We start from the raw sequence: 18,064 nt of genomic DNA on the forward strand, positions 1-18,064 counted from the left end.
AGAATTGAAATTTTGCCTACTTTACCCGTATTTTCTGTTCTTTTTGCAAAAAAGGAAGTGTGTAGTTCCAGTATTTAGCTACTCAGCAAAAAAATAACTAACTACTGAAAACACTACAAATATTTGAATTTAGTTAAACTACCACCAAGCTACAGCAAAATGTAATTCAATTACTAGTTAAACTACATGTAGTTCTCTACTTCCCATCACTGCTCTTTCACTACTTCCCACAAACCTAAAAGCATTGGATTGGTGGAGGCATGGGCTAGTGGGAGTTTCTTATACCACTAATTTCCTTTCAAATCAGTGAAGGGAAGTAAACAAGTGCACACTTTGGGAAGAAGGATAGATATTTGGGACAGCCTGTATGTGTGTAGTACCTTGAGATCCCTCCTCTCCAGGTGCAGCAGCTCGGCGCCGCGCACGTCGTGCCCAATAAAGATCTCCTTGTACTCGGTGAGACAGATGAGCTCCAGCCAGGCGGCTACCTCCTCTGTGCCCCACTGGTGCACTGCAGAAAGCAAGACCCCCTTCAGACCCCCAACCACACCACGGAAAGACACCACAGAGAGACGCCACAACCCTGCACAGCCCTTAACCGCAGCTCTAGGATAAGATGAACCTACCCTAAATCCTAACTTTGACCATTACAGTGATTATGGTGTGTGGAATGTTGTGGCGACCTCAGAAAGAATTGAATGTGATTTTCAAAGAGTGTTGACCATGATTTGTCATTGTCCAAACATGATTTAATACAGTGTTCCAGAGTAATTCCTGTGAGAGAGAGAGAGTGCGAGAAAAAGAGAGGTAGATAGTACCTGGCAGTGTGAGAGTGGCACAGGCCTCCTTGTTCTTGTTGTTTTTGTCCTTCTTGAACTTGGGGACGAGACGGAACTTGGCACTGCGGCTGCGCTTGGAGAAATCCGTCAGGTGTCCCTGCAGAAACACAGACAGGTTAGACAGCCAGGTTAGACAGCTATACAGACAGGTTAGAGAGAAAGACAGCCAGACAGATTAGACATTGGGTGATACAGACTGTCCAGTACCATGGACCCACAGAGTTGAACAGTTTACTCTAGCCCAGCACTAACACACTGACCTGATTCAATTAATCAATCACCAAGATCTTGATTAAGTAGCCCATTTACACTTGTACCTGTAAACAGGTTGAAAATAGTAGATTTGGACACTGCCTAAATGGGAACACAGTGGCTATACAGTAACATGCTATACATGACGTCAGAGCTCGGGTCTCTGCTTCACAGACCTGTATTGGTTTTGACTGACAGCCGTTCTGAACTTGAGCACCGTGCACAACAAGAAGTAGCCTCCAAATGAAAGCATAACACTGTAAGATCGTATTTTATAATTTAGGTATTCATGTTGGCAATAGAACAAGCTTTCAAATTATGCCCACTTTACCAGATTGCGATTTATAATGGACCGTTTTTGGATTGTGGAAACAACAACAGTAATTGTGTAGGCGGTGATGCAGCAATATGTTCCAAAGAAAACAACTACAAATGCACATAAAATCAACAACATAATGCTTGGATTCAGTCTTTTGTCAGGTGAACTGTTGTGTTCTCCTCTTTAGTCTAATAATTTCCCCATAATCTCCAAACGGTTCTCTTTTAATTGTTACCATGGTTATAGATGCTTTCCATATTTCCACTTCTCTAAGAAACATTTCAATGTAGCCCTATCCATATAGGCCAATTCCCACAAGTGTAATGGGTTAAATCAGGTGTGGTATTACTGGACTGGGACTAAGATAGAAAAGCACTGAGGTAAGCGGCTGGTGTGTATAGTGTGTGTGTGAGTGATTGTGTGTTTGTGGTCGCATCTAGATCTACCTCATCATCCCCAGGTTCGATGAGCTGACACAGCCAGGGTATGTCTGGGAGTCTGCGTAGCTGCTGGGCCACAGTTCCCAGGGCTCCAGTTAACTGCTCCTTCTGAGGAGGATCCAACTGCTGAAAAGACACACCCATTTACAAAAACATAATAACCCCCCCACACACAGACACATGCAGCTGCACCTACACACAAACAGACAGACCGACAGACAGGCAGACAACAGCTTTGAGACTTACCAGGCACATCTTGCCTGCCATTAGCAGCTCTGTCTCACTGTGAAGGGCCTTGACGTTACTGACCATCTGAACCACAACACTGCAGTTCAGACCCTGCGTAGAACAGAGACGAACACAAACACATTACAAACCACAGAAGCAGGGGTACAATGTGCATTAAATGTGGTTGACTGTGTATATATTTCACTGATTGATTGTCATACATGTACACCATTTAGTGCCAGCCCATATGGGCTTAATCCCTAGACACAAATCATCAAATCACAAAACATAATGACATTTTACAATTTAAGTGCATTCAGAAAGTATTCAGACCCCTTCACTTTTTCCACATTTTGTTATGTAACAGCCTTATTCTAAAATGTATTGATGGAATTGGCTAAATTTTGATCATTGAGATAGTAAATTAATGATAGGAAATGAAAGACTTTGATCATTGAGATAGTAAATTAATGATAGGAAATGAAAGAGAATGGGTTTTATGTCAGAAGTTAATGGTTCTCTAAAGAAAGACAGATGGCTTTGGAATGTGTTGGGGGGATGAGAGCAACGTGGGAAACAGGGGAGACAAATGGGCATTTGTAGATTAGACGAAGGAGGAGTTGAGGTCAGGAGGTGTGGACAGATTCTCTTAAGCGCGTTTGATCCATAAAAAAAACAGCTTAGAAAAACGCAACGTCACTACAAAATATTTCAAAAGTTGCCTATAAACTTTGCCAAAACATTTCAAACTACTTTTGTAATACAACGTTAGGTATTTTTAAACGTTAATAATCGATCAAATTGTAGATGGGGCAATCTGTATTCAATACATGAACGAAAAGAAAAAAGCTCTGCTCTTCACGTCTTGCGCAACTCACAAAAGTGTCCCCCGTTCCGAGTTGGCCTACTTCCTGATAAAACAAAGGAATAATCTCAGCCATATTCAAAGACTGGCAACATCGTGTGGAAGCGGTAGGAACTGAAAATAGATTGATATTAAATATCCAATGGCAAAAGACAAAATAGGGAAGAGAGATGGGGGGGAAAAAAATTCTGAACAGTTAGTCCTCTGGGTTTTGCCTGCTACTTAAGTTCTGTTATACTCACAGACATGATTCAAACAGTTTTAGAAACTTCAGAGTGTTTTTTATCCACATCTATGAATAATATGCATATCTTATATTCTTGGCATGAGTAGCAGGAAGTTGAAATTGGGCACGCTATTTATCCAAAAGTGAAAATTCTGCCCCCTAGCTTTAAGAGGTTAAAACCTCTTGAGGATAGGGAGACGCTAGCGTCTCAACTGGCCAATTGCCAGGGGAAATGCAGAGCGCCAGATTCAAATAAAATGCTATAAAATTCAAACTTTCATTAAATCACACAATTAATGCTACACTCGTTGTGAATCCAGCCAACATGTCAGATTTTAAAAATGCTTTTCAGCGAAAGCATAAGAAACTATTATCTGATAGCATGCACCCATCTGCACCAGTAGTAAACAAAAGAGAAAAAAATATATAAAATATGCATTACCTTTGACGAGCTTCTTTTGTTGCCACTCCAATATGTCCCATAAACATCACAATTGGTCCTTTTGTACGATTAATTCCGTCCATATATATCAAAAATGTCAATTTATTAAGGACAACCAACCCAATCAACAAAACAAACCAAAACCAGGTTGGCCAATAGGTATCAACGTTGGAACCAAACCATCCCCTAGTAAGAGGACGCGTGTGGTGAGTGGGGAAAGGTTTACTGATATGGATGTTGACTTGTTAAAATCCATCAACGAAAGGCTTGCCAAACTTGATATCTTGGATATATTACGAGAGGACACCAATGCATTATGTGCTAGTCTAGAACTCAGCCAACGTCAGATTGATGATCTAAGGAAAGAGAACACGGCGCTGAAAGGTACTGTAGACTCTATTCATAGCAAGGTGGAGGGAGTGCAAAGGGAGAACAAACAACTTAAAGAAACCTTGCTTGATGTACAGTGTCGATCAATGCGGGACAATCTCATATTTTCAGGGATACCGGAGAATGACAACAGCAGAGGCTGTGAGGACACAGTCCGAGACTTTATGTCAACTCAACTAAAACTGCCCACTGATGTTGTGCGTAATGTCACTTTCTCCAGAGTCCATAGAATAGGTAAGGCCTCTGGAAATTAGGCCACAGGCTATTATTGCATGTTTTGAGCAAAAGGAAATGATGAAGAACATGGGCAGAGAACTCAGAAACACAGATTTTGGAATGAATGATCACTTCCCCACTGAGATCAATGAATGAAGAAAAAAACTATATCCCATCATGAAGGAAAAGCGTTGCCTGAATCAACGAGTCTCCATGGTGATGGATAAAGTTTATATCAACGGGGAATTGTATCAGGCGTCGTCTAGAGTATCTCCCTGGATATTTTAATTTAATGTTAAAATTTTAGTTTGTGTGTTGTAGTGTATCATGACAACTTCAACTATAATGAATACATGCTATATTGATCTTCACTTGACAAGGAAAGGGTTGCATATAGCTCAGGTTAATGTATGTAGCCTTCCTAGCAAAATACCTGAGGTTTTTAACTTGGTCAACGCAAATAACATTTACATTTTGGCTTTGACCGAAACGTATTTAGATGCTTCTGTAAATGATGGGCAAATTAACATTCATGGATATAGTCTACTGAGAAGGGACAGGAATAGGAATGGTGGGGGTGTAGCACTGTACATTCAGAATCATATACCTTTTAAGAGGAGGGATGACCTTAATGTATGTCAAGTAGAGGCACTATGGGCTCAAGTACATCTGCCTCACCAGGCAGCCATATATTGGTAGGGTGTGTGTATAGACCTCCTAGCTCTAAGGTGTCATATTTGGATGATTTATGTACTGGGTTTGACCAGGCCACAGATAGCAGATATCTCTTTTAGTCTGTAAACTGTGTCAGTGGAGGAGGTGTTAAACATATTGAAGTCATTACTTGATTGTAAATCTACAGATTACAGTTTTACGGACAATTTTTTGCTTCGCTGTGCTGGTCCCCAGATTGCAGTTCCACTGAGATACATAATTAATTGGTCACTGGAAAAGGGGATGTTTGCAAATGTATGGAAGCATGCGAAACTGTGTCCTATTCCGAAAGACTGCAAAGAACCCATTACTCCTGCCAATAGTCGACCAATTAGTCTACTCCCTACACTCAGTAAGATATTGGAGGGTATTGTGAGTAGACAAATATGGGAGTACGTGGAAATGAATGATCTGATTACAGCCAATCAACATGCTTATTGCAAAAACCATTCCACGACCACTGCATTGGTTGACATGACTGACCAGTGGCTTAATGCTATGGATAATGGCACGTTTGTGGGTGTACTATTTTTAGATTTCAGTGCAGCATTTGATTTAGTGGATCATTAAATAATTTTGACAAAATTAATGCATTGTGGTTTTAAGGAGGTTTTAAAGAGGTAGCATTGAATTGGGTACAGTCATATCTAAACAGTCCACCTATATCAATGGTTCATTTTCTTCCCCTCGTGTTAAACTATGGAATACCGCAGGGCAGCTGCCTTTGGCCACTTCTTTATTTAATATATACCAACAACCTTCCCTATGCCTTAGCTGAAACTCAAGCAGCTATATTTGCAGATGATAGAGTACAATTTATGCAGCAAGACAATCGGTTCAACAGGTACAGCAAGCAATAATATCAGGGAGTGGGTTTGCCAGAACAAACTTGTTTTAAACACCAAGAAAACCAAAGTTATGTTGGTCTGTTCCACTAGGAAAAGGCCAAAACAGGATGGGATACAATTAAGTATGGGAGGAGTACAAATTGAAGAAGTGGCAGAAACCAAACTATTGGGAGTGCAGTTAGACAACTGCTTATAATGGTCATCTCAAATAACTAATCTATATACCATTTTTTTACATTTAAAACAGGAAAAATGATTAAGCAAATAACACAAGCATTAATTGAGAGTCAGGTGAACTACTGTTCTGTGGTCTGGGGAAATGCATCATCAAGTGAAGTTAGGAGGCTGCAGAATGCACAGAACAAAGCAGCAAGGATTGTTTTAAGGTGGAGATATGGTTCTTCTGTTGCAGTCATGCGCAATGTTCTTGGTTGGTCATCAATCGACAAGATAATTGAAAAAAACATGCTTATTTTATTTCATAATATACATAATTTAAAACGGCAAAGTTCTATTCACAACGGTATTCAGTTGATAAGAGACAGACATTTCGTAAATACTAGGAATAGATTGTTCACCATCTATGCATTATCCAGACAGAAAAGAGAAATAGGCAAAAGAACATTTCGATTTAGAGCAATAAAGAAATTGAATAAATTAACTGAGCAAACCAGAAACCTTTCAATATATAAATGGAAGCATTTTTTTTAAATGATTTAAATATAATACATAGAAATGTTGTGGGACTATAGTAGATGAAGAATCAATATTGTTTTAGAATGAGTATTTATTGGGTCATTATGTTAGTATATTATGTATGTTTGTAATAGTGTGTTATATGTGAAAATGTGTTCGTATTATAAATTGTATTTTAATGTTTAAGGACTCTTGGAAGATTAGTCAAAATGGGGACTAAAAGAGATCGAAATCAAATCAAATCAAATCCAGGACCTATATACTAGGCGGCGTCAGTGGAAAGCCCCAGCAAATTGTCAAAGACCCCAGTCACCCAAGTTATAGACTGTTTTCTTTGCTACCGCACAGCAAGCGGTACAGGAGCACCAAGTCTAGGACCAGAAGGCTCCTTAAGAGAATGCCAAGAGTGTGCAAATCTGTCATCAAGGCAAAGGGTGGCTACTTTGAAGAATCTAGAACGTAGTTTTATTTGTTTAACACTTGTTTGGTTAATATATGTTAATTCGTAGTTTTGATATCTTCACTATTATTCTACAACGTATAAAATAGTCCAAATAAAGAAAAACCCTAAGTAGGGTGAAATGAGTAGGTGTATCCAAATGTTTGACTGATACTGTAAATATACTTGAAAATATATTGCATAACCCGAAAATTGTTGTCTAGCAATGATCAACAACCAATTTGACAGAGCTTGAAGAATAAAAAAAAAAATAATGGGCAAATGTTGCACAATCCAGGTGTGGAAAGCTCTTCAAGACTTACCCAGAATACCCCAAAGCTGTCATCGCTGCTAAAAGTGATTCTATTCACTCAGGAGTGTGAATACTTTTGTCATATTTCTGTATTTCCCTTTCAATACATTTGCAAAAATGTCAAAAAACATGTTTTCACTTTGTCATTTACGGAGCATTGTGTATAGATGGGTGAGGATTGTTTTTACCTAATATGAATTCAGGCTGTAAACAACATAATATGAATACTTTCTGAAGGCACCGTATGAGCCAAAAAAGATCTCCCGCATTTGGCACATGTATGTTGGGCACCCCTGTATTAGTAGAAGTTGGTTGACTGGTATAAAAGGTAGAACAGGAACTCCACGTACCCCTGTGCTCTTGGAATTGGCGTAAACCACGTCCATGGCCTTTGAGCTTGCGTTGACGGCGTGGGCCAGCTCCTGCTCCATACTGTGGTGGGACTGAGCGATTTCTCGGATACTGGGAACACACACAGTTCATCACGACATCGAACATCTAATGTTACTGGGAAACTACACTGCAAGCATATCACAAGCGTTCTGTAAGTGATGTTTTTGGCATACTATCTGTATAGTTTGGCCGTTAGGTAAACCACGAGGGAATTGTATATCATGGTCTAGGACAATTTTCAAATGGAATTCAACCATACCCTGCTTTAATCCAATGTTATTATTAATATTATTTATTTATTAATTATTATTATTATTAATCCAATGTTATTATTTATTATTAAATTATTAATGTTCTCTTACCTGTGGATGAGGGCGCCGGCCGCCTGTCCAAACAGGTTGATCTGGGAGGCTTCTTCCTCGGATACGATCTCCGGCTGCAATGCATACTGGGGCAGCGGCCGGGGGAACTCGCACCTCTGCTTGTCTTCCCACGACTTCAGCGTGCTCTCGAAGGCCTGAGACAAGCAGGCAACAGGATGAATAGAATAGAATAGGATAGAATAGCTGTATTCTTCCCAGAGGGAACTATAGTTGTGGTACGTTAGATGCGATACGTCAATAAAAAATATGACCGCAATATAACAGCAACATTCACACAAGACATACAAATACTATACAAACAAATCATGTCAAATCTTTGAACCGTGAAAGGTTCAACGAATTGTGTGAGGGGTAGGAATGGGTGGATTTCTCCATTCCCTTCTCCAGCCGTTGTATTGGGCAGTTCAATGGTGAGAAATGCCTCAGTCCCTGGAACAAACACGTTGTGCTATCCAGGAGCATGTGTACAGGACATCAATAAGCTGCTCCCAAACATTATAAATCAGCATCAGGAAATTAAGTATATGATAGTTCATGTGAGATTCAATGACATTATGAAGGGCAGCTCAGAACAGCTGAAGATGGATTTTAAAGAACTGATTTGGTCACTGCTTGACAAAAAGAAACGCCCCATAATATCTGTCCCTCTGCCCTCCCTAAATCGTGGCATTGAACATTTCAGCAAACTTTTAGCCCTCCATCACTGGCTACTAGACAATTGCGGCTCTGTGGGTGTAATATTTATTGACAATTTTGATACCTTCTGGAAACAAAACTCATTTTATAAGGATGATGGGATCCACCCAAATCATTTGGGTTCCTGGATCCTTTCACAGCATTATAAGGCAGCGTTGAGACAATGACCCAAGCCCAACTCAGTTAATTCCTATTTATTATGAGTTATCATAATGCTTCAGCAAATGTACATTATCCCAGGAGGGTTGGAAGACACAATATAAGTAACCTAACTTACAGTATATCCCTGTAACTACCCTGATGCTTCTGCTGATCCCACAGCTACATTGGTTCCTCCTTTAAAAGTTGTGTCATACTGCGGCACACCTTGTGGGCTGCTGCAGCATTCTGTGGCACGTTATCTATTTGTCAGCCATTTTTTCTGTTAACTTCATTGGGATAGTGGGCAGCATTGGGAAGTTTGGATGAAAAGCGTGCCCAGAGTAAATTGCCTGTTACTCAGGCCCAGAAGCTAGGGCATGCATATAATTGATAGATTTGGATAGAAAACACTCTACAGTTTCCAAAACTGTTACAATAATGTCTGTGAGTATAACATAACTCATATGGCAGGCGAAAACCTGAGAAAAATCCAACCAGGAAGCGTGAAATCTGAGGTTTGTAGTTTTTTTAAATGATTGCCTATCAATACCCTGTGTCTGTGGGGTCAGATTGCACTTCCTAAGGCTTCCAGTAGATGTCAACAGTCTTTAGAAGTTGTTTCAGGCTTGTATTGTGAAAGGGGATCGAATAAAAGCTGTTTCAACAAGTGGTCAAGCTGAAAGACATTAGTTTAGTCTTGCGCAAGGCCGTGAGTGCGACGTTCGTTCTCTTTCCTTTCTAATGACGGAATTGTCCGGTTGGAATATTATTGAAGATTTATGATAAAAACATCCTAAAGATTGATTATATACATCGTTTGACATGTTTCTACGAATTTAATGGAACTTTTTTGACTTTTCGTCCAGACTTTGTGCCCGCGCTTTGTGCAATTGGATTACTGGACTAAATGTGCGAACAAAAAGGAGGTATTTGGACATAAAGATGTTTCTGTGGACATTACGGATACTATTTCGAATTTTCTTTTGCGTTGTCGTGACTGCTCGAGCCTGTGGATTTCTGAACATAACGCACCAAACAAACAGAGGTATTTTGGATATAAAAATCATCTTTATGGAACAAAAGGAACATTTATTGTGTAACTGGGAGTCTTGTAAGTGAAAACATCCGAAGATCATCAAAGGTAAGCGATTAATTTTATTGCTGATTTTCGTGACCAAGCTACTTTGATGCTAGGTGTTCATAATGTTTTGTCTAGTGATCGATAAACTTACACAAACGCTTGGATTGCTTTCGCTGTAAAGCATAAATGACAAGTGGATTAACAAAATGCTAAGCTGTCTTTTGCTATATTGCACTTGTGATTTCATGAATATAAATATTTTTAGTAATATTATTTGAATGTGGCGCTATGCAATTCAGCAGTTGTTGATGACAATTATCTCGCTAACGGGATAGGTAGCGTCAAGAAGTTAACTAACATATTCCTCTCAAGTGTACATTTTTAGCTTGACTCGCTATGATGTTATAGTTACTTAAATTTGCTTCCACCATAATGTTTTGTCAGCCATCTTTGCTGAAGAAAGTCACCAGGGACGGGTGGCTTGCGTCAAATTCGTCATTGGAACCACTCGATATGACTGGTCATATAGAAACCTTGGGACCCAAATGCATAATGAGTGCTCTAACTCCCCCTTGCGGTGGTCTGGAGCACTGAAGCCGTGACTCCGGGTACCTCTAAGTCCCGCGGTGTAAGCTCGCAACTTTTAAAGGAGGAACCACTGTACTGTATGCAGTATTCATGTGCCTATGAAGCAGAGTTATACTGTTAGCACTGTGGCGGTGTGCCTTAGTAGGAAGTCCACTTTGTGCAGCTCACCCTGTACTAACATAAATAGCATGAGTAGAGCTGTTACGGTGACCGTATTAGCGCTATACCGGCGATCACTAGTCATGACGGCAGTCAAATTCCACGTAGTCACGGTAATTAGGCTTCTCCAAGCTCTGATACTGCTGATGGTCATTAGTAGTCTATAAAACTTGCTAACTGCCTGGTACTCAGCACTCTACGGTCCCTCTAATCCCTCTAACATCAATGCAAATGTCATTTAAAATGTGTGACCCCATAGATGTGTACTCACTCGGTCTCTGGTGAGAGTCTGCGTTCGGTTCTTGTGAATAATCTTGATGTACCCCGGGGGCTGGACCCAGGCCTCTCCGTCCACCTGCACCGGCACACCCTCATCCCCAAGGATGGTGATCTTCACTGTACGACACTGCAATAGGAGAGCAAATGGGGAGAAACATTCAACCAGACAGTATGCTATGAAACCAAGAAAATTGTATAAAAAATCTGAAGGATGATCAATGGAAACAGGATGCACCTAAGCTCAATTTCGAGTCTCATAGCAAAGGGTCTGAATAAATACATTTGCAAAATGTTCTAAAACCTGTTTTCCCTTTGTCATTATGGGGTATTGTACATAGATTGAAAAGGAAAATCTATTTTAGAATAAAGCTGTAACGTAACAAAATGTGGAAAAAGTCAAGGGGTCCGAATACTTTCCGAATGCACGGTACATTAGAATAACACAAAGGCCTGCACACTGTATATGCTTCCATTTAAAAAGGGATAGTTCACCCAAATTACAAAATTACTAATTGGTTTCCTTACCCTGTAAGCAGTCTATGGACAAGGTATGACAGCAATCCATGATTTGCTTTTGTTTACCTGGCCACTGTTTCCAAATGCAAACTTTTTACCATTTGTTGTCCAAATCAATGGATACTGTGGATTGCTGTCATACCTTGTACATAGACTGTCTACAGGGAAAGGTAACCAAAATGTTATTTCCTGATTTTGGTGAACTATCCCTTAAATATAAATATTGAACATGTTTTCAATTACTTTGGTGCATTTTACAGATGTAAGTGGTATATTTTCAAAAAGTACAAAAGTGATGACACTTGTATTTTGTTCAGTACCTTTGATTGTGCATTCATTGGAGCTGAACACATCTTTCACCCCTGAGTCATTCATGCAACATTTATGTTTTCCATGAAATAACATGAGAACATTTTGTTTAATTCAATAGCAAAAAATGCAAGGTACATTTTCTAAACAATGGTTTTTTCAGTGTTTGAAAAGGAATAGTAGATGGTAAATATAATTTTCCATACAGTATTAGGCTATAACATTTTTCTTGACATCTTTTTGTTGTGCAAACCACATTTTTTATGCTTTGTTTTCAATGTCAGGTTGAGAGCGTGTTGAGAATTATTTCAGTCTTACAGTTGAATTATTCTTACTGAATACAGAACATACGAATTGACAAATCATAAAAAAAGGGGTATTGTATTGCAGTAGCACGGTGTGTGTATGCCATTTCTGCCCCATGTAACAATGTATAACATATAATTTTCTATGTGACTTTTCAACTGAGATAATGAGTGGAGTATATTGTTAAATATAACCCAGGTATTTCAGCAGTGCATTGTACACTACACGATCATTCGAAATGGTAGCAGATAGGACAAAGTGGAAAAAGTCACTATCAAAACACACTGGCTGATGGAAGATGATGTACTATTTACAGCCTCATGATTTGATTTGGTTTCACCTTCCAACATAAATGCATGCCAATTGACACATTTATGATGTAAGAATATAGAATTTTACAGTGTTCAGCAGTTATATAAAAGTGATAAATCGCTCAAAGCCGGTGTTTGGAGGATATATTGGCACGGGTGTTAATAAGAATTGTGAAAAGCTGAGTTTAAATGTATTTGGCTAAGGTGTATGTAAACTTCCGACTTCAACTGTAGTCCCGACACATATCTAGGGTTGCTACCCAAGCCGGCTGGTCGTTCATTCTATCGATTCGGTTGCTAGAGACGCGACCCAGTCGTTCCTTCTAAACGTTCCATTGACATACTGGCTGGCAACGTTCTTAACACTTGGTTGCTAGCTATCCAACTACGGCTCTTACAGTCACGTCAAAACATGCAGCCAGAATAACAGTAAAGTAGCCGCATTTGCATTTGTTTAAACTGTTTTCTAGTGATTTTCTTTGGACACATCCCATAACAATGAGCTCATTTCCAGCTTCAAATGGAAGCTGGAAAAACTGCAAACTAGCTGCATGTTTTATCTTTGTATATATCCATAAAAATGATGCCAGCTGATTCATGATTTTGACTGGCTAAGAAAAGCTACAGTGCCTTGCGAAAGTATTCGGCCCCCTTGAACTTTGCGACCTTTTGCCACATTTCAGGCTTCAAACATAAAGATATAAAACTGTATTTTTTTGTGAAGAATCAACAACAAGTGGGACACAATCATGAAGTGGAACGACATTTATTGGATATTTCAAACTTTTTTAACAAATCAAAAACTGAAAAATTGGGCGTGCAAAATGATTCAGCCCCCTTAAGTTAATACTTTGTAGCGCCACCTTTTGCTGCGATTACAGCTGTAAGTCGCTTGGGGTATGTCTCTATCAGTTTTGCACATCGAGAGACTGACATTTTTTCCCATTCCTCCTTGCAAAACAGCTCGAGCTCAGTGAGGTTGGATGGAGAGCATTTGTGAACAGCAGTTTTCAGTTCTTTCCACAGATTCTCGATTGGATTCATGTCTGGACTTTGACTTGGCCATTCTAACACCTGGATATGATTATTTTTGAACCATTCCATTGTAGATTTTGCTTTATGTTTTGGATCATTGTCTTGTTGGAAGACAAATCTCCGTCCCAGTCTCAGGTCTTTTGCTGACTCCATCAGGTTTTTTTCCAGAATGGTCCTGTATTTGGCTCCATCCATCTTCCCATCCATTTTAACCATCTTCCCTGTCCCTGATGAAGAAAAGCATGCCCAAACCATGATGCTGCCACCACAATGTTTGACAGTGGGGATGGTGTGTTCAGGGTGATGAGCTGTGTTGCTTTTACGCCAAACATAACGTTTTGCATTGTTGCCAAAAAGTTAAATTTTGGTTTCATCTGACCAGAGCACCTTCTTCCACATGTTTGGTGTGTCTCCCAGGTGGCTTGTGGCAAACTTTAAACGATACTTTTTATGGATATCTTTAAGAAATGGCTTTCTTCTTGCCACTCTTCCATAAAGGCCAGATTTGTGCAATATACGACTGATTGTTGTCCTATGGACAGAGTCTCCCACCTCAGCTGTAGATCTCTGCAGTTCATCCAGAGTGATCATGGGCCTCTTGGCTGCATCTCTGATCAGTCTTCTCCTTGTATGAGCTGAAAGTTTAGAGGGACGGCCAGGTCTTGGTAGATTTGCAGTGGTCTGATACTCCTTCCATTTCAATATTATCGCTTGCACTGTGCTCCTTGGGATGTTTAAAGCTTGGGAAATCTTTTTGTATCCAAATCCGGCTTTAAACTTCTTCACAACAGTATCTCGGACCTGCCTGGTGTGTTCCTTGTTCTTCATGATGCTCTCTGCGCTTTTAACGGACCTCTGAGACTATCACAGTGCAGGTGCATTTATACGGAGACTTGATTACACACAGGTGGATTGTATTTATCATCATTAGTCATTTAGGTCAACATTGGATCATTCAGAGATCCTCACTGAACTTCTGGAGAGAGTTTGCTGCGCTGAAAGTAAAGGGGCTGAATAATTTTGCACGCCCAATTTTTCAGTTTTTGATTTGTTAAAAAAGTTTGAAATATCCAATAAATGTCGTTCCACTTCATGATTGTGTCCCACTTGTTGTTGATTCTTCACAAAAAATTACAGTTTTATATCTTTATGTTTGAAGCCTGAAATGTGGCAAAAGGTCACAAAGTTCAAGGGGGCCGAATACTTTCGCAAGGCACTGTATGGCTTGGTTAACGTACTGTATATACAATGAGCATACAAAACATGAAGGACAACTGCTCCTTCCCTGACAGACTGTCCAGGTGAATACAGGTGAAAGCTATCTCTTATTGATGTCACTTGTTAAATCCACTTCAATCAGTGTAGATGAAGGGGAGGAGACAGGTTAAATAAGGATTTTTAAGCCTGGAGACAATTGAGACAAGGATTGAGACATGGATTGTGTAGGTGTGCCATTCAGAGGGTGTCGTATCAATATGTTTGGACCATGACAGTAGCTAAGATGTGGAGAAGTCTGTCCATAAAAAAGCGCTGCTCTGCCTTCTAACAACACTACCAACAAGGCAGGTCCTACAGGCCCTGGTTTTGTCGCACCTGGACTACTGTTCAGTCGTTTGGTCAGGTGCCACTTGCAGTTGGCTCAGAACAGGGCAGCAAGGCTGGCCCTTAAAGGTACACAGAGAGCTAACATTAATTACATGCATGTCAATCTATCATTGCTCAAAGTGGAAAAGAGATTGACTTCCTCATTACTTATTTTTGTAAGAGGTGTTGATAAGCTGATGGTACCGAGCCGTCTGTTTAAAATACTAGCACACAGCTCGGACACCCATGCATACCCCACAAGACATGCCACCAGAGGTCTCTTCACAGTCTCCAAGTCCAGAAAAGACTATGGGAGGTGCACAGTACTACACAAATAGAGCCATGACTACATGGAACTCTGTTCCACATCAGGTAACTGATGCAAGCAGTAGAATCAGAGTTAAAAAGCAGATAAAGAAATACACCTTATGGAACAGGGGGAAGTAACACAAACATAGGCACAGACACATGCATACCCACACATGATAACACACGTAGTCCTGGGGCATGGTCCTATGGTCCTGTTCAACTGTTCGAACCTTCGGGTGAACAAACTTGGTTTGAGCTTTCCTAATCGTCTGTGAGTTTTACTCGGTTCATTTAGAACCTAACATTATCTATAGGCTTGCGTTGTTATTATTATTAGCGGCTTGGTCTTTTTAATATTGAGGAATATTTAACTTTCTCTGTTCATAGGAGTAACAACATGAATTTGTGCATGAGGCAGAAATAATACGGTGCGACTCAAGTTTCACCATCAGCTGGAAGACGGTGTCCCTTTTTCGTCAGAGTCAGTGGTGAAAAGGGAGAGTGGAGGGATGATGAGAGGTGGATCCTCAGTCTGCTGCTCTCTCCCTCTGCTGAGACTGACCATCAGATGCAGGCACCATCAGCCCAGTAAAATACAATTTAAAAGCAAATGACTTAAATGTATACTCACTCAGCTGTGCCTCACAAGTAAAACAACAATGGATCCATTACCGGTGTGATCATATAGCCTACCTCAAATTTAGAAATATATATATTTCTAAATGGCCCAAACAACAATGCATTGGGCAGGGCAATTCAAGCAAAGCCAATATGCGGTGATAAAGTATTGGGCATATAGCTTACTACACAAACCTCATCGCTATGGTACGGTTTTTAATTGGTCATGTTAAAAAAAAACCTGAGTGGTAGATCTCGGCTTGCATTTTGACTAAGAAAGTGATCTTGACTCAGGAAAGTTTGGTGACCAATGTTCTAGAGTTTTCCATGTTAACACTATCCACGTTACCCTTTGCTGTAGCAATTGTGATCGAATCAACTCAATATTAGCCACTTTCAATGCAACATACAGGAACAAAACTAACTAACTAGATTTTGTTTTAGGCACAACACATTGGAGTAAGAATGCATTAGCACGCACGACTCAGCCCGTACTCTACACAGACCGGTAAACTGGACTTTGTTCACAGAATGAGCAGTCGTGAGTAGATACACTTGTTTTGAGATCAAAGCGAGAGCTGCATGTAGCCAGGTGTGCACATTTTGTTCATATCCTTTGCTAGTTAGTAAGTTACTAGCCCAGTTAAAGATAGTTTGTAGTCAGCAATAGGGGAGTGATTGCTTCCTACAAGAGCACAAAACATGTACATTTCTAGACTTTGAAAAGTGAGTCAGTTAAAAAGCTTTTTTTTTGCTTCAAGGGGAGGTGTTCTATTTTGAGACAGGCTTGAATAAGCTAAGTAGCCAATAGGCAGAGGGTAGCATAATTTGTCTGATTCTCTGTAATAATGATATGTGAATAATAGTATATTTTATTTTGTAAAGTGGTTTCATGCATCAAACAGCACAACAACATTTTGCTTATTTGGCCAATGTTAAAACTTTAACAAAGTGGGTATAGCCTCAGTGTTCACAATAAACGTGCTCTGGAAGTTGCACAGAATTTTCACAACGTTCAAGTTTGCACTCAGCAGACCTGACATTTGCTCAATGACAAAACAAATTAGAGGGAACACTGGTAGTAGGTGCCAAGCGCACTGGTTTGTGTCAAGAACTGCAGCGCTGATGCGTTTTTCACGCTAAAGTGTCTCCCGTGTGTATCAAGAATAGTCCAGCACCCAAAGGACATCCAGCTAACTTGAAACAACTGTGGGACGCATTGGAGTTAATTTGGCCAGCATCCGTGTGGAACGCTTTCGACACCTTGTTGAGTCCATGCCCTGACGAATTGAGGCTATTCTGAGGGCAAAGGGGGGTGCAACTCAATATTAGGTGTTCCTAATGTTTGGTATACTCAGTGTAGTTTGATATCTGCTGAAAGCTGAAATTCTATATTTTTACCTCAAATGTATCAATTTGGCATCAATTTACAGTGGGGCAAAAAAGTATTTAGTCAGCCACCAATTGTGCAAGTTCTCCCACTTAAAAAGATGAGAGAGGCCTGTAATTTTCATCATAGGTACACTTCAACTATGACAGACAAAATGAGAAAAAAAATCCAGAAAATCACATTGTAGGATTTTTAATGAATTTATTTGCAAATTATGGTGGAAAATAAGTATTTGGTAACCTACAAACAAGCAAGATTTCTGGCTCTCACAGACCTGTAACTTCTTCTTTAAGAGGCTCCCCTGTCCTCCACTCGTTACCTGTATTAATGGCACCTATTTGAACTTGTTATCAGTATAAAAGACACCTGTCCACAACCTCAAACAGTCACACTCCAAACTCCACTATGGCCAAGACCAAAGAGCTGTCAAAGGACACCAGAAACAAAATTGTAGACCTGCACCAGGCTGGGAAGACTGAATCTGCAATAGGTAAGCAGCTTAGTTTGAAGAAATCAACTGTGGGAGCAATTATTAGGAAATGGAAGACATACAAGACCACTGATAATCTCCCTCCATCTGGGGCTCCACGCAAGATCTCACAAGAACGGTGAGCAAAAAATCCAGAACCACACGGGGGGACCTAGTGAATGACCTGCAGAGAGCTGGGACCAAAGTAACAAAGTCTACTATCAGTAACACACTACACCGCCAGGGACTCAAATCCTGCAGTGCCAGACG

General features: G+C 40.1%; 1 protein-coding gene across 4 annotated transcripts in view; it reads right to left on the reverse strand.

Moving 5' to 3' along the window:
* Window positions 1-18,064, reverse strand: part of dgkd (diacylglycerol kinase delta) — a 120,903-nt gene that overhangs the window by 3,895 nt on the left and 98,944 nt on the right. For all 4 annotated transcript variants that reach the window (XM_036944350.2, XM_036944348.2, XM_036944351.2 and 1 more), the window contains 7 exons: window positions 10,940-11,074; window positions 7,983-8,137; window positions 7,578-7,689; window positions 2,097-2,189; window positions 1,857-1,976; window positions 819-936; window positions 381-511 (listed from right to left, as the gene is read on the reverse strand). In XM_036944350.2, the coding sequence (XP_036800245.2) occupies window positions 381-511; window positions 819-936; window positions 1,857-1,976; window positions 2,097-2,189; window positions 7,578-7,689; window positions 7,983-8,137; window positions 10,940-11,074 (864 nt within the window). The remainder of the gene's footprint in view (window positions 1-380; window positions 512-818; window positions 937-1,856; window positions 1,977-2,096; window positions 2,190-7,577; window positions 7,690-7,982; window positions 8,138-10,939; window positions 11,075-18,064) is intronic.

This window comes from Oncorhynchus mykiss, chromosome 15 (genome assembly GCF_057628025.1).
Source record: "Oncorhynchus mykiss isolate SJ-2025 chromosome 15, ASM5762802v1, whole genome shotgun sequence".
In the NCBI taxonomy this organism is placed as follows: Eukaryota; Metazoa; Chordata; class Actinopteri; order Salmoniformes; family Salmonidae; genus Oncorhynchus; species Oncorhynchus mykiss.